This window comes from Mesoplodon bidens, assembly GCF_964165515.1.
Source record: "Mesoplodon bidens genome assembly, chromosome: 7".
Classification (NCBI taxonomy): Eukaryota; Metazoa; Chordata; class Mammalia; order Artiodactyla; family Ziphiidae; genus Mesoplodon; species Mesoplodon bidens.
This window is the reverse complement of record NC_138164.1, coordinates 62,263,830-62,291,821: the sequence shown is the minus strand read 5'-3', so window position 1 is coordinate 62,291,821 and position 27,992 is coordinate 62,263,830. Positions and strand designations below refer to the sequence as shown.

Below are 27,992 nucleotides of genomic sequence, written 5' to 3'. Positions count from 1 at the left end.
TCTGTGGGTGGCAAGTCCAGATTCCCTTACCTTTATATACCTTTTCAGTGTTACACAAGTGAAGTGTGAAGTAGGTATCAAGGAGTTGATGGCCATTCCTATTAACAATGTTCCGGGCAGCAATGTTCCGAAGATGTCTAAGACGTCGCTGAAAAATAATAACAAAAAAAGAGGAATATTCAGCTTTTTCCTCCTATAAAGCTTTCTGAAAGTTACAATTCAAACATAAAATACAGTAAGTTGTCTCAGTCGTTTATTTGTTGAGCCAGCAACCTTAACCCAGTCTCTTATTTATGCCTCAGCATCTCTTCTGTCGAACAGGAACTATTCCTGCCCTATATCATTTACAAGGTTGTTGGGAGCATGAAATAACAGATATGAAACATTCTTGAAAAGCATATATGTTATATCAATGCTATATACCTGTAGAATAGCATTAGTATTTCCTGGAACATAAACTAAGTATAATAGTAATTTGCTTTTTTCCCTTCGGAAGGATGCTGGTAGACATGCAAGGTCCACCTCATACCAACAGAAAATCAGCCATTATTACATACATACACCTCTGTTGCTAGCTCAGTCTGACGCCAGATCATCTATTACAACCAGGAAAAGAAGCCGAAGCCAAAAAATAAAAGCAGTAACTCACTGTTCACTCCATCCAGCCAGTAACCAACCCAACTGTTGTCAGCTTAAATTCTCACTTGACCAGCAGTTAACCAGCCCCTATTTCCTAATCAGGCCTCCTTCCCAACAATTTCTCCAACTAGGATGCATGAATTACTTGGAGTCACAAGTGTTGGAAAGGCAAAGCTCCATAAGCAACAGTAGAAATCAACAAAAATATAAGATAACTTAAGGGATAGCCAAATCATCTCATATCAAAAAGAGAAAAAGTTGGCAATGCTCAAGTCTAAGCACAACAGATTCATTCTCAAAAGCTAGTTCCCTGTGTCAGATCATTATTTTCAGAGACTTAAAAATAGAAACCATGGGCTCAGTTTTAAAATATGCTTAAAGCTCTCCCTTCAGGCTGAAAGCCCACTTTGCTAAGTTCACCTTCAATTACATGTGCAGTCAGCCAGAAAAGTTCAGTTCTTCCCTTCCATGCACATACCAACCCAATCCTTTCTCCCAATCTAGATATTAAGATTCTTTGACAGAGAAGGTTATTGTCTAATAAATTTGTTTAATACGAAAAGCCCCAAATGTACTTACAAAAAGTTCCTAGGGCTTACTCTAAAAGACTTATATTTCTACAATCTGCCAAAGGTTTCCATTTCACACCCTGGATTACAGCAACTATTTCCTTCTACTATATATTATTCATCAACCTTCTCAGTCAAGATTTTAAATTGACAGGAACTATTAATTGCCTATACACAACAATCACATCTATTCTGCTGTAAGATTCCAATCTTGGTCCTCTATTCAAAAACCTGAAAACATTACCCAAAGCCTCCAGCATAAAGTACAAACTTCCCATTATTCCTTTCAAAGCCTTGTGCAATCCGACCTCTCCATAACCTATCCTTACTGCCCACTAGATCTTCCACATACCCAACCCCTTAGTCACACATGACTGCTTAAGGTTCCATGAAAAAGATCGTGCATGGTCCTAGCTCCATGCTTTTGCTAATGCTAGCCCCTTAATCTAGAATACTACTCTCTTTAAGGAAATCCATTTATGCTTCAAAGTTAAGGAGAGAAGATTCCTCCTTCCTGATTCTCTAACTGAACTGTTTCTTTTTAATGCAATTAAAAAGAAACACTGGGAGGTTAAACCAGAAACGCAGAAAAATTATTACCTATGGGGGTGAGAACAGGTTGGAGGGAATAGAGATAAAAGCAAGACTTCCCTGATACTTACTTATGTGGTTTTAACTTCTGTACCATAAGAATGATTTACATAATCAAAAAATAAAGTTAAATAAATAAGAAAAAGTTTAAATCAACTAAACCTAGTCCAAAATACAATAGCAATACCAAAAATTACCACCAGCCTTAGGCTATATCACCCACCTTTGCCTGAAATATTACCCTATGATCCAAGGAAATATTAAAGAAATCAAGGTGACCTAAAGGATCCTCTCTGGTTCTCAGTTCCCCAGAACATCTATACTTGAACAAAACAATGTATAATTATATCTAATATAGAATTACGGATAGTTCCAGATATTTGTCAATCTTCCCCAACTAGACTATAAGTTCTATAAAGGAGAGACTTTATTTTATTTACTGTTGTATCTCCAGCATCTAGATGAGTACCTAGCAAATAGCAGGAACACAATAAATGGTTTTTGACTGAATTAATATACGTCCAGTGAATTAACCCAGTCAAGAAGGTCTTGGTATGACCTAGGCCTTGCAATGAACCTGAGTGGCCTGGAACCCTTAGTGGATTCTGACACCCACCCACGAGATGGTGGGAGAATAGAGAGCACTTCACACCTAAGAATGGACCTCAGAACTGAAAGGGGGCTCAAATCTTAGCAGTGCTTCTGGACTACAACAAATCCTCAGCACTCATCTACCTTTAACTGCTCCAGGGTATACAATCTAGCGGTAGTTCGTGGCCTGGTGGCACCACCTAGCATAAATACACTGCTTTAGACCTTGTCTAAACAGAAATTAAATATCAGATTATCTCTTCAATGGCCCATCTAAAGATAGTTAAATTCAAATCTGTCTTATTATCTAAACTGACTCAATTATCTTAGAAAAGTAAAAATACTGAGTAATTAAAATTTACACAGACTTTGGAATTACTCTTTTTTTTTTTTTTTTTTTGGCGGTACGTGGGCCTCTCACTGTTGTGGCCTCTCCCGTTGAGGAGCACAGGCTCCGGATGCGCAGGCTCAGCAGCCATGGCTCACAGGCCCAGCCGCTCCGCGGCATGTGGGATCCTCCCGGACCGGGGCACAAACCCGTGTCCCCTGCATCGGCAGGCGGACTCTCAACCACTGCGCCACTAGGGAAGCCCTGGAATTACTTAAGATAATTAAGATAACATTCCATGCAGCTTCTTTACCAGCCAATCTCCTTATACTTTCTCAAAGCTCTAAGCTTCCACAGTTATAAAAAGCTCTTTGCATATCTTTCTACAGCAGTAGCTTTAGGCATCCAAGTTGTGCTCTAAAAACACCTATCTCCAAAACTAAAGCTGAATAGATTTTAATTTTTAAGTTGGAATTAACATGGCTTTAATGTCTTTGAAACACTGCCTAAAAAACATTCTATATAAAGGTTAAAAACGTTCACTAACAAATAAAATTAAATCTTCTTACTCAGCTTTGATTTGGAGGATTGATAGATGTAGCTAGAGCACAACTCTGCTACCTGCAATGTTGGCAGTGGGTAAAAGACCAGTAGGATCCTAAATTCCTTAACTTTTTTCTTTTACAAATCTCTCAAGTATAAATTCTAAAACAAGACTTAACTGCCATATGTTGTAGATCTGAAACATTTGCTTAAGTGAAAAAGTAAGCATTACTCATTAGTATGATTGTAAACTGGTGCCTCTAAAGAATCTAAAATGGTTGGTTTTTCTTGTTAACAGTACTAATGCTCTTAGAAAACTGCTTTAAAACATAACAGTAGATTAAATAATTTTTTGCTTTGCTTTTATTTGTTTTGTTTTGTTTTGCCCTGCCCAGCACCTATTTGGTTTAAGAAACAAAACAAAAAACAAAAACAAACAAACAAACAAAAAACCCCTCAGATATTCCTTTGTAGAACCACTCTCCTCTGCTATCAATCTATATAATACTTCCTGTAGAATTAACTCCACCTCCAACTCCAAGGAGGGTCGCGTGACTCAGATCAGGCCAATCAGCACATTCCATCCCCCTGCCCATAACACATGATTAGGATCCTGGAAAACCCAGAAATTAAATTGTTGAGAGGTTTTTTTCCCCCTACTGGCCAAGAACCTGGAAAGGACATGGGACTAGAGATGCTGGCAGTCATCTTTCCACCACAGTGAAATGAAAACAGCAAGTAAGACAGCAGAGTGCAGGGATGTGGAGCAAGACAGAGGTAAGGGATTAAGAGATACAAACTACTATGCATAAAATAGATAAGCAACAAGGATATAGTGTAGAGCACACCGAACTATAGCCATTATAGCTATTAATGGAGTGTAAGCTGTAAAAATACTGAATCACTGTGCTGTACACCTGAAATTGATATTGTAAATCAACTATACTTCAATTAAAAAAATAAAAGTAAAAAAGTCCTGGCAACAGAATTTGTCTCTGGATCAAACCATACCTAAAATGAGAACTACTGTATAATGACATATCCAGTCCCTATAAAACTAACAAAGATTACAACTAGAGAGAAGACTTACATCATAACTGTTTATCAAGAATTTATCCCGGGGCTTCCCTAGTGGCACAGTGGTTAAGAATCCGCCTGCCAATGCAGGGGACACGGGTTTGATCCCTGATCCAGGAAGATCCCACATGCTGCAGAGCAACTAAGCCCGTGCACCACAACTACTGAGCCTGCGCTCTAGAGTCCACGAGCCACAACTATTGAGCCCACGCACTGCAACTACTGAAGCCCGAGCACCTAGAGACCATGCTCCACAACAAGAGAAGCCACCGCAATGAGAAGTCCACGCACCACAACAAAGAGTAGCCCCCGCTCGCCACAACTAGAGAAAGCCCGTGTGCAGCAAGGAAGACCCAACGCAGTCAAAAATAAAATAAATTTTAGGGGCTTCCCTGGTGGCGCAGTGGTTGAGAGCCCACCTGCCGATGCAGGGGACACAGGTTTGTGCCCCGGTCTGGGAAGATCCCACATGCCACGGAGCGGCTGGGCCCATGAGCCATGGCCGCTGAGCCTGCGCGTTCGGAGCCTGTGCTCCGCAACAGGAGAGGCCACAACAGTGAGAGGCCCACGTACCGCAAAAATAATAATAATAATAAAATAAAATAAAATAAATTTTAAAAATTAATTAATTAATTTAAAAAAATAATTTATCCCATTAACAGGTTAGTAGATGAAGAGAACATTCTAATTTAGAGGCAAAGTACAAAGAAATGTTTTATTTTGTTAAATATCTCCATATTTTAGAAAATGGTAATTTTGGTGGGTCACTCCATTTTTGTTGATATAATTTTGAACCTTAACCTTGGTGACAGCAAGTCAAAACACACCCCAGAACTAAAAGAAAACCAAAGCAATTTTCAGTAGTAAGGTGCACCATTGGTGTTCTATGTTCCTCCCAAATATTACCTTTCCCTGGCTGGTATCTAAAACTTCCTGGTTTCTGAGGTATAATAATGACCAAAGAGAAATGTGGTGTCCTTGATCTTGTTCCTCGTCACTGCTGGAGAGTGACTCAGGGAGGCTGATGGCCAACAGAAGGAGGAAGAAATGGCTATCATGCACCCTCCTTCCCTGTACCCCTTGCTTAAAAAACAAGAGTAACTGTGTTTCTTAAATATAATGACTCCACAAATCCCCACCATCACCAAACTAAGCTATAATCCCACGCACCTTTTATGACTCCCAAGACCACGGTGACGTACCTTCTAAACAAATTTTGAGTCTAATTTGCTTAGTCTACAAGAGCTATTACAAATCAATAATATAATCAATAATCTATAGTCCAATAGAAAGGGGGGCAAAGGATACAAAAAGGCAGCCACCGAAAAAGAAATGGAAATGGTCAATAACCATATGAAAAGATGTATAATCCCACTCATAAAGATATGCACACCAAAACAAATGTTCCAGCTTGTGGCGACTGTAGTTTCCAAAGAATGGCCGCGCCGATACATCACATCCCACGTGCTCTCTTACAATGTATTGCTGCCACTCCTCCTTGACGAAGTGGCGTCTATGTTCCCTCTCCCTTAAATGAGGGCAGGCCTGTGACTATGGAAGAAATAATGCCATGTGACTTCTGAAGCTAAATCATAAAATTACCTGGTCCTCTTTACAGGATGCTCTTCCTCAGAATCCAGTCACCCCACTGTGAGGATGCCAAGCAGCCAAGTGGAAAAGACTTTGCAGGTGTTCTCCTCAGCCCCAGCTGAGAGATCCCAGCTATAACCAGACACGCAAGTGACCATTTCAGTACCCAGCCTTTGAGACGCCAGAAGTGACATCAAGTAAAGCACAGACAAGTTGTTCCCACCAAGCCCGAACCAAACTGCATATTCATGAGCAAAATAAATGATGATGTTTTGAGCCACTAAATTTTTTGTTTGTTACTCAGCAATAGAAAACAAAGAGATCTATCTGATTAACCAAACCATTTCAGTCTCTGTCAGGGTTGATGCTAGTAAGGAAAATAATGTTGGGGAAAATATAAAATGGTCCATTTTGGAAGGACAGTGATTTATCAACAATTACCAAATTTTAAACTGCACATAATATTTGACCAAGAAATTCCACAAATCACAAAAATGTGTGCAAATATGGGCTATACAAGCAAAAACTGAATAACCACTCAAACTGTGGTATATTCACACAATGGAAAATTGCATAACCCTTACAAAAACAAGGTGCTAACATGAAACAAACAAAAGAACAAGAAATTTTAAATGTCCACATAAATAAATACTACTATATACCCTGAATGATATAGATCATGGGTTGGTCAACTTGTTCTAAAAGGAACAGAAAGTAAATATTTCAAGATTTTCAGGGTGCATCCTGTCTCCGCAAATTCTTTGGGTTTTTGTTTGTTTGTCTGTAATCCTTTAACGATGTCAAAACCTTTCTTATTTCATCAGTTGTTATAAAAAACCAGTGACCGCTGGCCACAGTTTGCTGACCCCTAATGTAGATACTCACTGAGTTATGAGAAGTTTTAAAGTAGCATTTGATTTGGAAATGTAGTCAAACTTGTTCTGAATACCGTTCCCTTTCCTATTTTCAGTTCAGTTTTTTTTCAGGTCAGGCATTTATTCTCAGCCTGGGGCCAGGCTAACTGGCATGGAAGAATTAAGGCCCAGGTTAAGTCAGATTACTGCTACTTTGGTACACTTTTTTGAGGGACAACAAAAGCAAACCTGAGAGAAAACTAGTTTTCCACATTTCCACGGAAGGTAAAAATGTTGAATTACCAAATCAAGAATTTAAGCTTGATAAATTAGGTCAGTCTTTTTAAAAAATACAAAAGCCCCTTCTATATTATAGCAGTCTCAATCACCTAACTATTTTTTCTAATCTCTTGATCCCAGCTGAAAGACTCACTGTGAAAACTTTTGAAGAACACAGAAATGCTTTAAAACTAGATGCTGCTGGATAGAAAGCAGATGGTGCCAACACCCAATGTTACAGATTTAAACAAACAAACCACCAACTCTGATCTCTCATAAAAACTTTATAGCCCCTGTTCCTAACTGAGAACTTTCTCTGACACAAATTACACAACCTTGGAACCAAAGCGCTTATTTTGACATTAACTCTCCTCTCACTCAAGTTCAAATAAGTCCTAGAATTTAATTCAGTCATTTACTATGCACTAACAGGCTTCTCCACAAGACAAGACAAAATTATCTATGTCTCTGAACTTCCTACATTTCTTATACATTTTGGCTCTGGGTTTTTTTGTTTTTTTGTTTTAATCTCTACCCCATTCACCCCAATCTTGGTAGGAAGTCCAAACTTGTCCTTTTTCTCCCATGTTTCCTCTGGGTAGTGCTGCTCTAAGAAACAGGCCTTTGTAGTGACAGACCTAGTATTGTTCTCCATGTAGGTCTCTCTCATCCTCCCTCTCTCATTCCCCTTTCTTCTATTTTACTTGCTGTTATTTCCTTTACAGACTCTGCTAGGAACTGTGGGGATACAAACATGGCATTCCCTAGTTTCAGAGTATGTAATCTTTCTAAAGAACCGGAGTTTGGGCACATGAAAAAGCCAGTTGGAGGTAAAAGTATCCAACATATACTTTCAAAGACCGTTTAGTTAAAGAACTGTTATTTTAGAAATGTAAGACAGAAGAAAGACACAGAATTACAGAGGATGACCTGGAGGATAAAAACTGCAAGACAGAAGACAGCTTCAATGGTCCAAGTGTTAAAAGTAGTATCGTGCCTGTAATTTGCTGCAAAATAATTGGGGTGAGGGAGGGAGGACAAGTATTGTTAGTTAGGTATATGGATAAAATAAGATGTGAAGTGATGAAGTGATATTTACTGATAGTTATTTTACCAATAACAGGTAATAGGTACCTGGGAGTTTATTACATCCCACCCTGTATGTATGCATTTCAATACAGGTTTATATATAAAATATATATTATATTTCTTTATTCATTGAAATTTCCATAATAAAAAAAGTTTTAAAGTAATATCAATAAGAACAGAAAGAAAGGATAAGACTATATAGGAGCACAAAGACAAAAATGGGCTTAATGGGGAGACTAACCAGATAATGGATATGGTTGAGGACAAAGAGAAGATTGATAAAAGAAATAAAGGAGTTAAAGGACCTCTAGAGATATAAGAACTAATCAATAAAGGTGTTAGGGCAATAGAGTAGCCATCAGGAAAGGGAAAGGGAAGGAAAGAAAAGAAATATGTATATATACAAGAAACATATCCTATACTTTATATCAAATCCCAGATGATTTAAAAATATTCAAATGTAAATAATTAAAGCCTAAAAGTATCAAAAGAAACCATGAAGAATTATTTTATAACCTCAAAGGTCTAAGAATGACATAAAACTCTGAAGCTATAAAAAGAAAGAAAAAAAATCAATAAAATTTACTATATAAAATGTTTTTAAATTATGCATGACAAAAACTAGCATATGCAAAATCAAAGGAAAAAAAACCTAACAAAAAGATTTTAATTCATATAACAAAGACAATTTCACTAAAACATAAAGAGTTCATATGCGAATTCCCTGGTGGTCCGTGGTTAGGACTCGGCGCTTTCACTGTCAGGAGCCTGGGTTCAATCCCTGGTCGGGGAACTAAGATCCCGCAAGCCGTGAGGTGCAGCCAAAAATAAAATAAAGAGTTCATAGAACAAAAAGTCCAACCACCCAACAGAAAAACCGACAAAGAATATTAACAGATTAATTCACAGAAAATACAAATAGCACTTAAACAAGAAAAGATTCTCAACCTCACTCATAAGAGAAATGCAACTTAAAACTACACTAAAATTGGCACAGATCACAAAGTCTGATAACATATTCAGAGGCAGGCAGTGGCAAAACAGACACTTCCCTGAAAAAAGTATAACTGGTAAAACCTCTAAGATGGCAATCTGGCAATTCCTACCACAATTACAAATGCATAGATTCTTTGACCCAGGAATTCCACTTCTGCATTTGTGTTATAACCTTTGAATTGTGATCCACATGAATATATTACCTATCTTTTAAAATAAAACTAAATTTATATCTTTAAAAAAACAGAGATGGCAACCAACCCTTAAGCCCAGGTATCTGTGATAGTCATTACCAGAAGCAGTGTGACATAGTGGTAAGAGAGTCAATAATCCTGAACTCAAGGGTGGTTCTAACCACTCACTAGTGGGCAAACCACTCAGTCTCTCTGAGCCTGTTTTCCTTTCCATAAAACGGAGATATTTCCTGCATGCTTACCTCTGTGGGTTATTTTAAAGATCAAATGAAATAATGAATATAAAAGCTCTCTGAAAAACTGTAAAGTATTTTACAAATATGAAGTATTAACAGAAATAGGGATGTCAAGAAAGGGATGTGGTTAGTGTAAAATGACGAATTGGTTTAGGCATTTCTAATCTGAAGTAAAGAGACAGATTTAGAATTCATCTATCTAAATAGAGGTAATAAAGTCACAAGAGTATAACAGATCTCCAAAGGACAAATATTCAATAAATAGAATTATAGAATTACAGAACTGAAAAGGATCTTGAAAGTCATCTAAGCCTTTGCTACTCAGTATCACCTGGGAACCTGTTGGAAATGCAGATTCTCAGGTCCCACTACAGACCTTACTCAATCAGAATCTACATTTTAACAAGATCCCCAGGTAATCTGTATGTACATTTTGAGTTTAATAAGCACTAGTCTAAGCCACTTTACTCATTTTTTAGATAATAAAATTGAGGTCCTAAGTAAATGGACCTACCCATGTTTACACTGTTTGTAAGTAGCAAAATCAAGGTTTGCACCCAGGCCTAATCTCCTAGGCTATGTGTACATGTGTGCATGTACACCATGTATTTGCTTCCCAGATACCCTGTTTCAAAACCTTTGAGACATCTTTGCCTGGCAGATGTCCCATGCCCCTACTCCCATTTCTAATCAGCCACCCAGCCCATCAATTCTTTCTTTACAGTTATCTCTGGCATATGTTTCTTCCTTTCCACACTGTTCATTCATTTCCCTAAAGCTATTGTTGTTTATACTGTAAAAAACCAGCTTTCTTCTCTTATACACATGTCAACTTCCTCTTCTGCAAACAAGAGCTCACAAATAGTAATCTCTATACAATTCCTTAAACAAGTACAAGCCATTATGCATTTGGCTGCATGGGGGGTGGGGATGGGGGGGCCCGCTAAGCCGCATGGCATTGCTGGATCTCAGTTCCCCGACCAAGGATTGAATCCGTGCCCCCTGCAGCAGAAGCGCAGAGTCCTAACCACTGGACCACCAGGATATTCCCCATTATGCATTAAATGTTAACACACTGATTTCAGAGAGACTCTATTTTTAAAACCTACCAAGATCAGCAAAATTAGAATCTTTGTGTCTCCATTTCCATTATTTCTTTCCCATTACCCCCCCTTCTCTTTGCCCCAGAATAACCCAGGTTGCCTTTATCTAATAAGGTCCTCCCACTACAATCAAGCTTTACTAAATAAATCCAAAGGCCCTAAATCTACTTTCCAGTACCATCTTCAATCCCAATCTGTCTCAATAAGCTCGCAACATTCACAAACATCCTCATGTCTTCATAATTCTCTCCTATACATTGTACCCTAACAAACCAAAGTATTTCAACATTTCTGGAGTACCCACGATGTGCCAGGAACTACACAATGAAATGGAAGACTAAATACCTCTGACTACCTCTCCTACATAAATTCAATAAAATTAACAGCCCTGGTCTCTGACCCATTTCCACATCTGCACCAAGAAGTTTTGACTTTCTTAAGAGCCAGTAATATGGGACTTTTATAGATGCTCAGCCACGAAAAGAAATAGATGAGGAGGCAGATTAAGCCACCCACGACATGAGGACTAACTCCTGTGCAACAGCCAGTACACTGCAGCACTAGGGTAAACAGTAGAGACTCCCAGCTACAAACTGAGTTCAATTAAATCAACCTGAGAAAAAACAAAGGGCATGTGCTTCAGAACAAAATCAGATTGTGAGCTATTTATTCCAGTTATACCAAACATTGGTTTTGTGTTGTGGTATAAACTTAGCCAACTTAGGTTTGAGTCCCAGCTCTGCTATTTCCCTTGGGTATGTAACTAATCTCTCTAAACTTCAGACACCTCATCTGTAAAATGGAACTAATAACAGCTTCTACCTCATAGAGTTGCAATGAATGAAGAGGAAAGGGAAGAACTGCAAAGCACTTAGACACAGTGCTAGCGCATAAGGTAGTTCAATAATGTAACAATTATTACCCTACAGGTTGCCGCCTCAGCTTTTAGTGGTCAGTTTACCTGTAGGTTCAAAATCTATCCACCTAACCCGAGCTATACAGGTTTGTGAAGGTAGAAACAGAGGTGAAATTGGAAAACTGTGCTTTAAATCCAAGCAAACAGACTAAGATAGTGGGAAAAGCTCCGAATTTAGAACCAAAATAGCTGGGTATTCATTGTTCTTTTCTGGGCCTTGATTCTCTCACCTGTTAAGTGGGGGAGATGGTTCTAACTACTGTGGCTAAAAATACTATGAGAATGGTTTTAAAGACGTTAGCTACTAAAAACACAAGGCAGCATGACAAAAGATAAAGGGGTACGAGTGGAAAATTCATTCATGAATAAATTTTAAAGGATATTTCTGCAGTAGTGTGTGAAAATGAGCCATGAATCTTGACTGGAGGAAAATATGACAGCAAATGGTAATCACAAAGTTGGACTAAAATGAGTATCTACAATTAAGCAGACAAATGTCAAATCATTCCTCATGACCCAACTCAGAATCTCCACTTTTGAGACATCTTTCCTGACCACCCTGCCCCATCCACTACCCTAAACCAAGATGACAATTTCTCCCCTCTGTGCCATGACTATGCTATATACATGCCACCATCACAGTACTTACCACAATCATACTCACAATCATGCTTTATAAACTATGTTAATATGGCTGTGTAACCCCAAAAGAGGGGTGAGCCTTAAATAAAGAAACCAAGTTTCATTCCTCTTTTTACCCATAGCACTTAGCACCTGACACAAAGTAGATACTCAGTAAGTGTTTGATGGATGAACCAATGAGTAAACCATGACAAGACTAGATAATTCACAGTGCCATAAGACAGTAGCCTTATGTATATGTTATATTTAACATATACATTAAAGTTATATTTTATATATACCTCTTAATAGCACTTCTATTTTGTCACCACTCTCAGCCTTTCTGTAGCCTCCAGTGACTATAAACTCCTTAAGAACCAAAACCATCTATTTATCCCAAGCGCAGCCACACAGATATTCAATAATGTTTGCTGAAGGAATAAAGGAATGATGAATGAATGACTATCTCACACTGTCTCACAACTTAGGCCTCAGTCTCCCCTTATTTAGAAACTTCATCAGCAGCCTTCTCCCCACCACCTTCTCAATGACTCTTCTCACCACCAGCCTCTCCTCAAAACTATCCTCCTACTCTCAAAGTACAATGCCAAGGGCAGACTGGTAAATGTGGAGGGAGTGTTAAGAGCTCGGAAATCATAATTTTACCACAATGATAGCCAAGATTACCTCAGACAAAAATCATCAATGGGGACTTCCCTCGTAGTCCAGTGGCTCAGACTCCACACTCCCAATGCAGGGGCCCAGGTTCATCCCTGGTTGGGGAACTAGATCCCACACGCTGCAACTAAGTGTTCGTATGACGCAACTAAAGATCCCGTGTGCCACAACTAAGATCCAGTGCAGCCAAATAAATAATTTTTAAAAAAATCATCAACGGATGATAAATCTGGGGCGGGGGCGTGGGTGGGGGGAAGCAGGATATATGCATGATCTCAAAGTGTCTCCCTACAGACTGTTTATTAGTTAGTTTCAAGGGCAGACACACACAGAGTTATATAGTTGAGAAATCAGATAATATCTTGACCGAGTGACCAAAATAAACATCACCAGTAAGGGACAAATGGACATCATGTGCCTCCAGAAGTGATACCCTATGAAGGACGCATCACCACACATGAAATTCCAATTGAAGGGACTTCCCTGGTGGTCTGGTGGTTCAGACTCCAAGCTTCCAATGCAGGGGGTGCGGGTTCAACCCCTGGTTGGGGAACTAAAATCCCATGTGCCATGCAGCATGGCCAAAAAAATGAAAAAAAAGAAAAAGAAATTCCAATTGAGAGAATGCATAATCTGAATCTAATCATGAGGAAACATCAGGTAAACAGAAAATGAAGAATAGTCTATTTTAAAAAGGGAGGAAGGGGTCTATCTGTATAATGACACTGACCTTAAAAAAAGAGACAAAGAAAAGCTGCAGAAATGTTCTACCTTAAAGAAGAGATAAAACCACTAAATGCAATACCTGACTCTAGAATGGATCATGAACTGGAGAAAGAAATGTTCTATAAAGGACATTATGGGATCAACTGGCAGATTATGAACCACAGATTAGATAAAAGCATTATATCAATGTTAATTTACTGAAACTGATAACTATACTGCAGATATAAAAGAAAACATACCTCTTCTAGGAAATACATACTCAAGTATTTAAGGATAAAAGGTCAGGATGTATGTAACTTAACTTCAAATGATTCACACACACACAAAACTTATCTGTACAGACCTAGGAAGAGATAGCTTGCAAATGACAAGGCAAATGGAATGTTAACAATAGATGACTCTGGGTAAAGGGTATAAAGGTATTCTTGTACAAGTTTTATTTTTGCAATTTTTCAATAAGCTTGTAATTCTTTCTAAACAAAAAGTTTAAAAAAGAAAAGAAAAACAAGTACTAGCTTGTACTAGCAATAAGACAAGAAAAGGTATAAAAGGTATAGAGATTGAGAAGGAAGAAATAAAACTGTCTTTGTTCAACAGATGACATGATCATCTATGTAGAAAATCTGAGAAAATCAACCACAAACTCCTGGAACTAAGCAATTATCGCAAGGTTGCAGGGTACGAGGTAAATTTACAAAAGCCAATTGCTTTCCTATATACCAGCAATGAACAAAGGGAATTTGCATTTAAAAACATAATATCGTTTACATTATACTCCCCCAAAATGAAATACTTAGGTATAAATATGAACAACATCTACATGAGGAAAACTATACAACTCTAACGAAAGATATCAAAGAAGAACTAAATAAATGGAGAAAATCCATATTCACGGATAGGAAGATGCAATATTGTTAAGATGTCAATTCTTTCCAACTTAATCTATAGATTCAGTGCAATCCCTATCAAAATTCCAGGAAGCTATTCTGTGGATACTGACAAACTGAACAAACAAGTAAATCAAAGGAACAGAATAGAGAGCTCAGAAACTTATACCACATAAGTACAGTCAACTGATCTTTGACAGAGGAGCAAAGGCAATACTACACACCTATTAAAATAGCCAAAATCCAGAACACTGACAACACCAAATGCTAACAAGGATGTGGAGCAATTTTCATTCACGTCTGGTGGGGAGGAAGTTGTAGATGTAGCGCAAGGTGTAGATGTAGAGCAAAGGTAGTCTTTCAACAAATGGTGCTGGAACAACTGGACCTCCACGCACAAAAAATGAATCTAGACACAGACCTTACCCTTTCACAAAAAGCAACTCAAAATGGACCACAGACCTAAATGTAAAAATGCGAAACTATAAAATTCACAGAAGAAATCTAGGTGACCTTGGGAATGGCAACTACTTTTTAGATACAACAGCAAACACACTCTCCATGAAAGAAATAATTGATAAACTAGACTTCATTAAAATTTAAAACTTCTGCTCTCTGAAAGACAATGTCAAGAGAATGAGAAAACAAGCCATGGGGAAAAATATATGCAAAAAACACATCTAACAAAGGACTGTTACCTAAAATATACAAAGTACTCTTAACTCAACAATAAAAAAAAAAAAACCTGATTGAAAAATGGGCCAAAGACCTTAACAGACACCTCACCAAAAGATATACAGACAGCAAATAAGCATATGAAAAGATGTTCCACATCATTTTTCATTAGGGAAATGCAAACTAAAACAAACAAGATACCACTACACACCTATTAAAATAGCCAAAATCCAGAACACTGACCACACCAAATGTTAACAAGGATGTGGAACAATTTTCATCCATGGCTAGTGGGGAGGGAGTTGTAGATGTAGCGCAGGGTGTAGGTGTAGCGCAAGGGATTTTTAGGGCAGTGACACTACTCTGCGTGATACTATATTGGTGAACACATGTCATTATACATATGTTCAAAACCACAGAATGTAAAACACCAAGAGTAAACCCTAATGTAAACTGTGAACTTTGGCTGATGATGATGTGTCAATGTAGTTCATCAACTGTAACAACGTATGACTGTGGTGTGGGGTGCTGCTAATGGGGGAGGCTATGTACGTACAGGGGCAGAAAGTACTTGGAAAATTTCTGTACCTTCTGCTCAATTTTGCTATGAACTTAAAATTGCTCTAAAAAATAAAGTCTATTAAAAAAAAACAGTCCTCCCCTCTACCTCCAGGATAATGACCAAATTCCAAAGCATGGCACACATGGCCCTCCATAATCTAATCCCGAACTATACCTCTCCAGCTCGTTTGTTTCCACCATCCTCCTCCAACCAAGATCCTTAAAACTCCAGCCTCACATAATTATCTGCCATTTGCTTTTACACCTACTTACCTTTTTGCTCAAGCTGGTCACTCTGCTAGAATGCTATTCCTTCTCTTTCCCACCTCAGCATTTAGTTCAAACCATCTCTTATATTACACTAAAATGGTCTGCTGACGTAGCTGCCTTAACCATTAGATTATAAATCCCTCCAGGGCAAGGACAGTGCCTTATTTATCCTGTATCCTCGGAGCCTGACAAACTGCAGCAGTAGTAGTAATAATGATAGTAGCAAGAGCAGACATTTCGTGAGCATTGAGCAGTTACTACTTACCAAGCACCTTTTTAGGCAAATTTATGACCCCATAATTCTTTCAACAACCCTACAGGGTAGGTGCTATTATGCCCATTTGATCTGAGCCTCCCTGAGACATAGGGAGATTAAGTAACTTCCAGACTGCCAACTAGGAAATAATGGAACCAGGATTTGAACCCAAGCATCAGGCTCTAGAAAACATATTCTTCACCACTGTGGTATACATGGTAGAAACGCCAAAAAAAAAAAAAAAAAAAAAAACTGTTAAACAAATGATAGTGTAGAACAGAGTTAAGCACAATATTTGTGGAATGAAAATGTTAGGGACAGGGACTTCCCTAGTGGTGCAGCGGTTAAGACTCCGCGCTCTGCAAGAGGCCCGGGTTTGATCCCTGGTCAGGGAACTAGATCAAACATGCATGCCACAACTAAGAGTTTGCATGCCACAACTAAGGAGCCCACCACGTGCCACAGCTTAGACCTGGCTCAACTAAATAAATAAATAAATATTAAAGGGAAAAAAAAAGAAAAGGAATAATTATTTGCTTTTAAGAAATTATAAAACCGTATTCAAAGATATTCTAGTACTCCAACAATAAGAGAAGTTAAAGAAAGAAGTACACCAGAGTCTAACACAGTATTTGGTACACATCAGAAATTTAATATCAATTAATTAAATTTTTCCATTTTTTAACAGATCTTATGTTTACGTCTAAGTACCAATTTATTTTGTTTTTATTTTTGATATAATATCTAAAATGCACTGCATATTTTGCTACCTCATTAAAGAGGGCCTTGATAAGGTAACCTATTCTTGAAAATACAAGGTAGTAATAGTGAGCAACGATTTTTAGTAATCTGCAGGTAGTTTTAAAACATCCAAGTTTATAAAATATCAAAAATGCAGCTAATGTACAATTAAGAAATTCTGCAATTCTAGTGTCCCCATATAATAATCAGACTGATTTCTTTTGGTAGAAATAAAGGAATATCAAATGTAAACCAGTCACTCAAGAGCACTGGGACAACTGTTCTTTATTTTTATATTTATATTAAATACCTTGCACATAGGAAAAACTCCATTTAGTCAATTCATTAAAACACGCTTGAAATACCTACTGTATGTACAGTTCTATGATGGGACCAACTCTATCCTGTAATGAGTACAGTCCTGTAAAATATCCTATACCTGAAATGAGCACCCTGCAGCCTACCTGCCTATCTTGCTTTCTGATCTATTTTCAGGATGAAAAATTAGAAAGTCTTTCCCATGTTGTTGCTTTTCATATATACCCTTGTATTAACATTTTAGGGACTTCCCTGGTGGTCCAGTGGTTAAGACTCCAAACTTCCATTGCAGGGGGCATGCGTTCAATCCCTTGTCGGGGAACTAAGATCCCACATGCCGTGAGACTTAAAACACAGCTTTTTCATACTCCTAAATTAGTTTCATGTTGTGTTAAAAAAAAAAAGTGTAGTTTTCCTGTATTAGCTCTTATACAAAAAAAAAAAAAAAGACTGGAATTGTGACAGGAAATAATTCATATCCTCTGAAAGACTTAAGTAGGTTGGAGGAAACAAGACATATAGTTGCTAATCCCATGCTTAACATAAATCAAAGAAGGTACTTTATAAATATCTGTTGAATAAACGGATTACTCAGTCAGTTTCTTCCACTTCTGCACTTACAACTAGTTTTGACATAGGTTAACATGAACACATGTAGCTCACAGTTAAGCCCTTAGTCAAAAAAATATAGTTATGTTAAAAGAGATCCAAGTTTTTCCCGGAAAAAAATAGACCATAAAAGTCTGATTTCCACTTTCACTCATTTGTATCTTCTCTTTTTTTCTTACCCAGGAATCTACTGACAAAAGCCAAAGGCAGCTGTCATCAGCTTCGTTGTTTTCCTCATTATTTTCAAAAAAGCCTGACTGCATCTTGTAGGACATTCTAAAAACCATGGTGGGAAAAAGTACCAGATAGTTCAATGGACCAGCAAACAGAGATTCCTAAGTGCTGGGTTCTAATACTCAGCTTTCTCAGCTTCTCAACCAATAAATGCACTTGACTCCAGTTTTTCAATGACTGATAACATTACTAGTAAATGACGTCTATGGCAATCAGCATCAAACATTACACAAATAAAATTCCTCACATCAAAAACCCCACAATCACCAGATGGCTGCTGTTTCAGAAATGTGAAGCGGTAAAGAATCAGGACTTCTTAAGTGGGATATTCAAAAAAAGATAGACTGGAACAAAACAGGAAGACTGATCACTCAAATTACACAGGGACATTCCAAAGTTTCACTAATACATACCATAACAGGGGGAAAGGGGATGGAGTCTGACAGCTCAGCCTGAAAAGAGAAGTTTAAAATACAGTCTCTCCTACATTTTAATTCTAGCCTAAAATCCCCAAAGTTGTAGGGATAATGTGTCAAAGCCCAGAGATAAGTTTAAGAAACAAATTCTCAAAACTCCAAGCCAAGCACAGTGAAATGCTCATGAGAGACCCAGGATCTGGTCAGGTCTTTGCCACCAGCAGGAAGAGCAGGGCACTCAATTCAGACTGTTAAATTAATACTCTTTACTGACTCCCTGAGGGTGGAAATAAACAGAGGGACCAAGTCTCTGGCCAGGAGAATAGTTTCACCTCTGAGGGTTTCAGAATTTGCATCTATAAAATTCTATGATTCAAAATTCATGCTTCCATTTTAAAATAAGATGGAAAACAAGGGTATATAATATTAAACCAAAAAAGTATACTATGAAATATGTTTTTGAAAAAATTCCAATGTCAAGTTTCCATTCTCCATGTGCTCCTCTACATGTATAATCTAAGAACACAACTCCTAAGATACAAGACATTAAAAAAATTTAACTGAGAAGTTACTGATGCCATTAAACCTAAAACAAAGTATAAAACCTAAAATGTTTCAACCTCTCTCAATATAGATCTGTCTAATTTTTCTAAAACATCCCTAGTTTGTATCTGCACTCATTCAAGCACATTAAAAATGACAAGTATTTTTCCCCCAGTAGTAATATGTCTACTGATGAAAATACACAGATTATCAAAAATATACATTTGGAAAATATGAAAACCTAATTTTTTTTTTCATTTTACTACTCACTCAGGCCTAACTTACTAGTTTCAATTCTACTCTGGCTCTATTTCCAGTCGGTTTCACTTCTGAATTTTCTGCCGCAAAGTTAAGAACTGTGACCCAGTAGAGAAATTTTAAAATTAACACTGAAGAACATAGCTTTATCTCTCAAAGGAAAACTAAACATTTTCACACACACACACACACAAATTTAAAAACCTTAAATTCCTAATGGCATTTTATCACATAAAAATAATGATTTTAGGATGCTGATATTTTCTTTGTTTCTGAAGCTTCCTCACACCGATTTGTTTACAAGAACCAAAACAGCTCAAAAATTGCCATGATTTTATTGTATAGCTATACAACATAACTATACACTATTTTTTTATTAGAATCACAAGGAAGGGGCTCAACAAATATTTGTGGAAGGAATAAATATACATAACATTGCACGGGGCATATGTTTCCAATAAGATACGGCCTTCTCTCTGCCTTCAGTGGCCTTGCCAACGAAACAAATCTTTTAAACACATAATAAAAAGATGATTAAATCAGACTGACAGAAGTAAGACGTCTAATAAACAGAAACATGTAAGGGAAAAATATATATCCCATACAGCTAAATTAAGTTTTAGAAAGCTTTTGTGCTTCTACCATTTTTTTCTTATATGTGTTTCAATCCCATTTCCTTCCTCTCTTTAGGCTGTTAAGTTCTTCAAAGGAATGATCCATATACAAATAAAATTTTAAAATAAAAAACGTACTGAGTTCCTACTACGTAATCAGCACAGTGCTATGTAAAGGTGCTGTGGGAAATAAAATAAAAAGCATGATGGTCTCGAACCTTGAGATAACTTAAAGCTTTTGTTTTTCACCAGACCCTGAAAAGAAAAGGTATCTATGGAAAGTGGGAATCAAAGACCTAAACTGCAGTCCCTGTGATGACACCCTTTGTGACTTGGAGAAAGTTACCCAGACCTTAGATTCCTCACCTGTAAAAGGAAGTGGTTACTGATAGAACTCTCCCATGCAGAAGAATTCCAAGTAATTTATGTAGATACTCTGCCCTCAAGGAGGGGGAGTATCAATCCCCACTCCTTCAGTGTGGACTGTACATAGCGACTTCCTCCCAAAGAGGCCAGTATGGAGGGATGAGTGGGAGAAAGTAACCTTACAGCACAGAAACCTGACAAACACAACTGCACTGGTGATGATGAAGGTTAACATCAATAGTGATAAGTCATGTTAATAGTATGCACACTTGAAATGATAGGATGAAAATGGCACTTTACTTCTCCAGCCTTTCTCCCAAAAACCCATAACCCCAATCTAATCATCAGAAAAAAAACAAAAAAAAACACCAGACAAATTCCAATAGAGGGACATCCTACAGAATACCTGAGAAGTACTCAAAATGATAAAGGTCATCAAAAAGAAGGAAAGTCTGAGGAACTGTTACGACCAAGAGGAGGTTAAGGAGATAGGTGAACAAAATATAATGTGATGTGCACGATGGGATCCTGAAAAAGTATATTACGTAAACACTAAGGATCCATCAACAGATGACTGAACAAACAAAATGTAGTATATAAACACAATGGAATATTATTCAGCCTTAAAAAGAAATTAAAGTCTGATACATGCTACAACATGGATGAATGTTGAAAACATTGTTGAATGAAATAAGCCAGACATAAAAGGGCAAATATTGTATGATTCCCTTATAAGAAGAAGGTAGAATAAGCAAAGTCATAGAGACATAAAGTAGAACAGAGTTTACCAGGAGCTGGGGGAAGGAAGAATGGGGAGTTGTTTATTTTTTTTTCTTTTTGCGGTATGCGGGCCTCTCACTGTTGTGGCCTCTCCCGTTGCGGAGCACAGGCTCCGGACGCGCAGGCCCAGCGGCCATGGCTCACGGGCCCAGCCGCTCCGCTGCATATGGGATCCTCCCAGACCGGGGCACGAACCCGTATCCCCTGCATCCGCAGGCGGACTCTCAACCACTGCGCCACCAGGGAGGCCCGGGAGTTGTTTAATGAGTATGGTTTCTGTTTGAGATGATGAAAAATTCCAGAAATGGATAGTAATGATGGCTGCACAACACTGAGGATGTACCTAATGCCACTGAATTATAGTTTAAAATGATTTAAATGGCAAATTTTATATTATGTATATCTTACCACAATTTTTTTTTTTTTTTTTTTTTTTTGCGGTATGCAGGGCTCTCACTGTCATGGCCTCTCCCGTTGCGGAGCACAGGCTCCGGACGCGCAGGCTCAGCGGCCATGGCTCACGGGCCTAGCTGCTCCGCGGCATGTGGGATCTTCCCGGACCGGGGCACGAACCCGTGTCCCCTACATCGGCAGGCGGACTCTCAACCACTGTGCCACCAGGGAAGCCCGATTACCACAATTTTTTTAAATGAAGGAAATCTGAATAAAATATAGACTTTAGGTAATAATAATGTATCAATACTGATTCATCAATTGTAACAAATGTACCATATTAACGAAAGATGTTAAAAATAGGGGAAAATGGGTATACAGTATATGGGAACTTTCTGTACTATCCTCTCAATTTGTCTGTAAATCTAAAATTGTTCTATAAAATAAAGTCTAGGGAATTCCCAGGCGGTCCAGTGGTTAGGACTCGGCGCTTTCGCTGCTGGGGGCCCAGGTTCAATCCCTGGTCGGGGAATTAAGATCCCACAAGCTGTGCGCACAGCCAAAAGGAAAAATAAAATAAAATAAAAAATAAAGTCGATTTTTAAAAATTCAAGGGAGATAAAGGTTAACAGTACTAATATTCCCTACCTCCTCCCATAAAAAGACAAGAAAAATGCTCTTTAAATGAATAAAAAACATGAGCAAGTAATCAGAAAAATTAATGCCAGGGACATGAATAAGCAAGTTACAAAAGAAATGAAAATGCTACAAAAATCTATGCAAAAATATTGAAACTCGTAGGGCTGTGTAAGGATAAATGAGTTCACATACTTAGCACAGTGTTTGGCATACAATAAATGAAGCTACTAAAACATAACTGATAACTAAAGAAATACAAATTTAAATAACAAAAAATATGTATATGTGTATGTAGGTTATATATATGTGTGTGTATATGTGTATATATGTATACATGTGCATGTGTAAATATCCTTTGAGTGAATGATTTCAAAGATACCTGTATATGGATATTCATTGCAACAAAATAACACAGAAAAACTGGAAACAGTCCAACAGTCTACCAATGGGGGTTAAACAAACATAACTAAACATTATTATACAAAAATGTGGCAGATGTATGTATACTGATGACAACTGTCTAAGATAAATAATAATGAATTGTAAAATTTTTTAAATGGAAGGGATTAAACTAGGTTAGGACTATAACTACATGCAAAACTATGTGTTTATGTATGTAGTGACCCAAAAAGGGTCACTAAACAATCACTGAAAAGCCTCCCCAGCTCTGAGTATCTGAGAAATGTAGTTAGGTTATACTCAAAGGAGGAAGCCTTTGGGAAGGAAAGAAATGCTCTCAAACTTTTAAGGACATAATAAATACCTCAACTACGAAACACAAATTTTTATTTCAAAATGCCTAATGTGAAGGAAGTTATTCTTCGATGAGCTTATATTCACTAGTTAATTACAAACCTCAACCAAATATTAAAGAGCAAAAACAATCTTCAAAATGTGTGACCAGTTCACGCTTAAATTACAGGTAAAGCAAAATCCTACAGAAGCAAAAGGAGGCGAAAATTAAGTAGTAATTCCATTTGACATAATCAAGTAGCTATAATATTATGGACTGTAGTTAGTACTCATAAATGTAAAGGTTCAGGAGTTATGCAGTGTTAACTAAATTTTTTCTTTAAGAAAAGTGGATTAAAATAAGTTAGGTCTTACTGTTTTGTGGGCTTTCTTTGAGCCAAAACAAAATAAATCTTTTTCTGGAGGCAGACTGGGGGTAGGGGGGAGTCCAATACTTTTGGAACTAATATACAGTAAATTAATATTTTAAACAAAACAGCCACTAGAATCAATGGGACTTAATGAAGACTGGAATAAATGAGTAAATCATAGCAGGGGTACTCTCTATCCTAAAACAAAAATATACCTTAGAACTGTGGTTCTCAACCAGAAGTAATTTTGCCCCCTAAGGGACATTTGGCAACATCTAAAGACATTTTTGACTGTCAGGTCTGAGATGGTTCTGCTGTATACTGTGGGTAGAGGCCACGGAGGTGACAAAACATCTTACAGACCCACCTACCCACCCAAAATGTCAACAGTGCTGAAGCTGAAAAACCCTACCTTAGAAACAGGCTGGGGGTGGCGGGGAGAAACCACTGAATCTATGCTTTGAAATAATCAACTTCATCGTAGAAATCCTAAATCAACAAGGTTTGTTTACCTGTTTAGAAATATTGACATCTTATCAAATAGCATGGAATCTATTAAAATGACACAATTTTCAAAGTGTTACTCAAAAGAAAGTTAATTGGATTTCCAATTTATCTAAACCTTTGAAATTCTACAAAAGCCACAGGCAAAAAAAGACAACAAATTAATGCTAAAAGAAAAAAGTTTTTATACACACACACGTTCTCTGATTCTCATAACCAATATTGAGTAAAAGAAGAATACATTTTGCGTGATTCCATTTATATACAGTTCAAGAATAGGCAAAAACTTTTCTCTTATGTTAGAAATCAGAATAGTGGTTCCTCTGGAGACAAAGAAAAAGTAGAGATGGGAGAGAACATGAGGGGGACTTCTGGGATGGTAATAATTTTGTACTTCTTAATCTGGGTAGTACTTCCATAACTTTCTTTGCTTTGTGACAATTCATCAAGCTGTGTACTAATAACTGGTACACTTTACTGTATACAGATAACCCTTTAATAAAATGTTTACTTTTTTAAATAGTATATATTTATATCCTAAAAACTTGAGCATTTTGACCCAGAAAGCAAAATTAATGTCAAGAGCAAAAGTAAAGTGCTTTTGTTATACAGGCTGCCTTCCAATGATTCAAGAAGGATGACACCCCCAGAAAGCTGTAAATACCATACTCAGCGATCACAGAGCATTCAGCCGTACACTTAAGCCACTATATGTCCCTTGGCACAAATCCAAAAATTGGACAAACGCTTACAAGTGCAGTTGGATTTATTCCACAGACAGTTTGTTTGGATTATTTCCCCCAATGTTAAACTAGGAACTGTTATCAGAGAACAGGCTCTATGAAACAAATGATGCTTTCTCTTTCCTAATCCCACACTTTCCCAAAGCTCTCCCAAACTAAACCCCTCTTGGCTCTTGACTCCTTTAGGATTTCTCCAGGATGCCTGTAACAGTGTCCATCATTGTCTCTCCCAGTATCCACTCTCACAGTCCACCTCCCGCCACACACATGAAAATTCACATTAATGCTCACTCCAGAGGCTAGTCTCCCCCACCAGACTTTCACTCTCCTCCAGCACCTTGCAAATACAATCCAAACTTCAGTACCCTCAAACTCATACCCTCCACAAACTCCCTTCCCAACAGCTCCCCAAAACCAGGGCCCATGTTACCCCAGTCTTTTAGATCCTCTTCTACCGCACAGAAAGCCCTTGCTTCTGCAAACAACTCAGCTCCATGGCCACCACTGTAGCTCTGACCTCCAGCTCTCCTTCCCTTTAGCGGTCCCCACATCCCCACACTTTCCTGTATTCAAGTCCATCCCATTGCCCAACCCCCCTCTGCCCCCAGCCTCTGCTTTCTTCCATCTGACTCTTTCCTAAGTACTAAGACAACGATGGGAAGTTGGAGGAAGGGTAGGAAAGAACTCTGTACTGTGTGGAGATGGTGGAGAAGAGACTGCTCAAGTCTGCAGCACAACAACCACGTGCTGGGGGTACAGTCAGAGGCTGGATTCTGAAAGCCCGCCCCACCACTCACTAATGGCAAGGCTTTGGCCAAGCGATTTTACAAACTTAAGCCTCAGTCTCTTGAACTACAAAATGGAGCTAATAAAAATAGCTACCTCCCAGAGTTGTGAGGTTAAATCAACTACCAGCCAGCTGAGCACTAGGCACAAACCCAACATGGTAAATTCTCAACGACTGACCGTTTCTCTTAGGTCCTCTTCGTGGATGCGGGAAGATGAAAGGTACTTTCTTTCCGTCTCTTTAATGCTAAAGTTCCTGCAAAGTCTCCTCTTGGGGGAGAGCAAGAAGGCAAGGGAGAGAAGGAAAGAAGAAGTACTCTACAGATAGGTGGATGATACAAAGAATTTTGTCAGGTCCCCAAACTCGGTGTTCTCTCTATTATCCGCTTACAATGTGGACGGAACCAAGTTGGATCCAAGAAGCCCTTTATGCCTTGCTAAAGGATGGGGGAAGACATGAATATATACAGCAAATGTGCCTCCACGGATACTCATTTGACGGAATGCAGTAGACACCACCCCCAAATTTCTAAAATGCGTTCCTTGGGGGTCGGAGAATTAGGAGGGAAACCCAAAGTCCCAAAGGATTTTTCTTGAGAGTTTAAGGGAGTACTTCATAATAAGGAGAGATTAAAAGTAAATGCTGGAAACGCTAAAGACTTCTCACTTCGCCCGCAGCACAGAGTATCAACTGGTTTGTCAGCAAGTGAGTGAGTTGAGAAAGGAAAAGCGCTTTCCCCCGTCTCTCTGGGACACCGGGGCTTCCCCGGGTCCCTTCCCAAGAAGGATAAAGGGGAGGGTCTGCGCCAGGGAATCCCCAGCTCCCTAAGGAGTGGGACAGGCGGGTCCCCAGGGAGTTTCACTGGGTCCCTTCCCGCCTCTTCCCAGCCCATCTCCTGTAACGGGACGTCTCCTGGGACTCGAGGATCCCCCAGAGGTTCGGCCATCCCTGGATTCCTCCCCTCCCAAGACCTCTGGACAGCTCTCCTCGGTCCTCAGAGTTCTTCCCGGTCACTTCTCAGGGTCTCCTGGCCGGTACAGGGTCAGCCCGCCGCCCACGGGGTCCCCTCATCGGCCTCCTCCCGGCCCCTCCCGAGCGCCGCGAGGTTACCTGCTGAGACGGCAGCTCCACATGCAGGGCCCGCGCGGCAGAACCGGGAGGCAGCGCGGCGGCCGGGCCCGGGGGCGGCAGGGGGACCGGTCCCCCGACCGACGCTGAAGCGCTCATCTTGACCCGGGAGCCGCCAAGCGGCGGGGCCGGCGCTCCTCCGGCATCCGCCACCACAGCCTAGTCACGACCCGCTGAGCCCCTGCAGCCCAGAAATCAGCCACCCGGGAGGCAAAACCGCTCTACCCCACCGCCGGCCGCCGCCGCTGGCTAAGGAAGAGCCATATTACCGCAGTGCAACCCCCACCACCCGCTGAGACCTGGCTTGCCCATTGGTTCAGCTCCCGCGGGGGCGGGACCCAATGACAGAAACCGGACGCGCTATTGGGCAGAAGGTCTGTCTATCGCCGGCAGGAACAGGCTGGGGGCGGAGGAACCCAGGAATGGCCTAAATTGCGTCTATCAAGGGGAGGTAAAACCTGGGGCGTTGCTTCATTTTTTCCCAGTCTAATTGGTTCTTCCACTACCATGGGGCGGGGTCCCCCGAAGGAGCCGCAAGGACCATTGCTCGATGTCGCTGTCAGTTGTCAGTAAAGGAAAAGAGGGGCGGAGTCTGATTAGGTAGACCTTGCGCCTGGGCTCCGGTGTCACGTGCAGAAGGCAGGAGAGTCACCTGATTAGTGAGAGTCAGTTTTGGGAGCCACTTCCGCCCTGACCTAGTTGCCATGGTAACCGGCCTCCCTTGGAGGGCGTGGACGTATTTGGCGCCAGCTGGGTCGTGGTGGCCGGTCTGTAGTTGCAGTTTCCCAGAGTAATCTTTTCCTGAGGGACTCTCGTCAACGTGTGAGGATTGAAAAGGAATACTTTATGGTTCGACAGAAAGCCACCACGCAGGATGCACCAAGACCAGAAACTTGTCGGGCAGTCCTGCCAGCTCCACCCACGACCAGTTCCAACCCACAAGTCCCCGCCCCTCCTCACACGCCACTAACTGATAGGCTGAGCCAGGCACCTCGGGACACTGTTTCACTTCTGTGAGTGGGGTGTTTACGCTGTTCCTGAAAAGCCTTTGCTACTTTTCTCCTCCTGGCTAATGTTTACTTACCCATCAAATCTCATCTGGGGTTGGGATCCCAAAAGGATTCTCAGATACACTCTGGGACCCTGAGTTAGGAAACTTGCCTCTACTACATTCCTGGTTATTCTATTGCATTCTACTGTCTTTTAATAAGTGTGTAACACACATGTGCAGCCACACATACCCCTCCTGCAAACACACAAACTTACACACTGTGAATTTCCCAAGCAAAAGAACCTTGTCTGATTCATCTCTGGATTCCCGGTGCCTGGCAGAGAATCAGGACATGTGTTTTTGAAGTGAAGGCACAGTTCCAATGCCACTTCTTCCATGAAGACCTCCTTGATCACAATGATAGCATTTATAGTAATTGCTTCTGTAATAAATATCACTGAGTCGTTCTGCAGAATAATGATCTGCCTTTTTCCCCCCTTAGACTGTGAATTTCTCCACCACCTGGACTGACCTAGCAGAAAGAACACAGTGTTTT

General features: G+C 39.5%; 1 protein-coding gene across 2 annotated transcripts in view; it reads right to left on the bottom strand.

The window, feature by feature from the left end:
• Positions 1–26,710, bottom strand: part of UVRAG (UV radiation resistance associated) — a 308,009-nt gene extending 281,299 nt beyond the window's left edge. For both annotated transcript variants that reach the window (XM_081240490.1, XM_081240491.1), the window contains exons 1-2: positions 26,428–26,710; positions 31–148 (exon numbers count right to left, since the gene is read on the bottom strand). In XM_081240490.1, the coding sequence (XP_081096616.1) occupies positions 31–148; positions 26,428–26,544 (235 nt within the window). In that variant the 5' untranslated portion in view covers positions 26,545–26,710. The remainder of the gene's footprint in view (positions 1–30; positions 149–26,427) is intronic.
• Positions 26,711–27,992: the final 1,282 nt, after the last annotated feature.